The 805-nt window shown below is 33.5% G+C and overlaps 1 protein-coding gene across 1 annotated transcript in view; it reads left to right on the plus strand.

Annotated features, from left to right (window-relative positions):
* The window catches only part of LOC119592509 (ATPase ASNA1 homolog), a 14858-nt gene that overhangs the window by 1382 nt on the left and 12671 nt on the right, over positions 1 to 805 (plus strand). The window contains 1 exon segment of the mRNA XM_037941358.1: positions 298 to 449. Coding sequence (XP_037797286.1) covers positions 298 to 449 — 152 coding nt within the window.

An 805-nucleotide genomic window follows, 5' to 3' on the forward strand; every position in this document is an offset into this window, starting at 1 on the left:
AGAAAAATGCATGTTTAGCACACTTTTATCATTCAACTTTTCCATGCTTTAGGAACTGAGGAATAAATAGTCTAAATTTTGGTTAGACAGTTGTGTAACAGAAATCTTAAGCTTTGAAAAAGACATTAAATTTGAATTAAACATATAGATGTAGAGCATATATTATATATGTTGCAAGGTCAGCAAATTTTATAAGCTGTAATCAAAATATGAATTTAGGCTTTAAAATCCTTTCTCACTGACTATATTTCTTTAAGCCTCTTAAGCAAATACACTGTTATTTTATCCTCTTTTCAGGAAATTGATCCCAACATAGGATATGGAGAGTTGCCAGACGAGTACTTTGAAGGGGCCAGCGATGCTATGCGTATGGGCAGAGACATACTACAGGAAGTGCTTGGGGCTTTCCCAGGCATTGACGAAGCCATGAGCTATGCAGAGGTTATGAAGTAAGAATAGGTCATCTTATCTTCTTGGGAAGAATTGTTTTGTATTTCAGAGATGCCTACAGTACAGTGGTCTAAGAAAAGAACTAAGAGTTGAGTTAATTTTTAGAAGACAGGATAAGTTAGGCTATGATAATTAAGGGTAAAAAAAAAAAAAATTCTGTTTTATGCCATGTACTTGGTCAACTCTTTCTATAATCTGTGATTTAAATCAACCTTGTGAATGTGCATTTCCTTACCTTGTCTTACAGGCTTATAAAATAAACTTGTAAGAATGTGCAACCGAGTTCAATTGTAGATTTCCCCAAAAGTCAAAAATATTTTCTTTAGAGCATCAGCCTTTTTTCATTTTGCTAGAT

Source organism: Penaeus monodon, chromosome 30 (assembly GCF_015228065.2).
Source record: "Penaeus monodon isolate SGIC_2016 chromosome 30, NSTDA_Pmon_1, whole genome shotgun sequence".
In the NCBI taxonomy this organism is placed as follows: Eukaryota; Metazoa; Arthropoda; class Malacostraca; order Decapoda; family Penaeidae; genus Penaeus; species Penaeus monodon.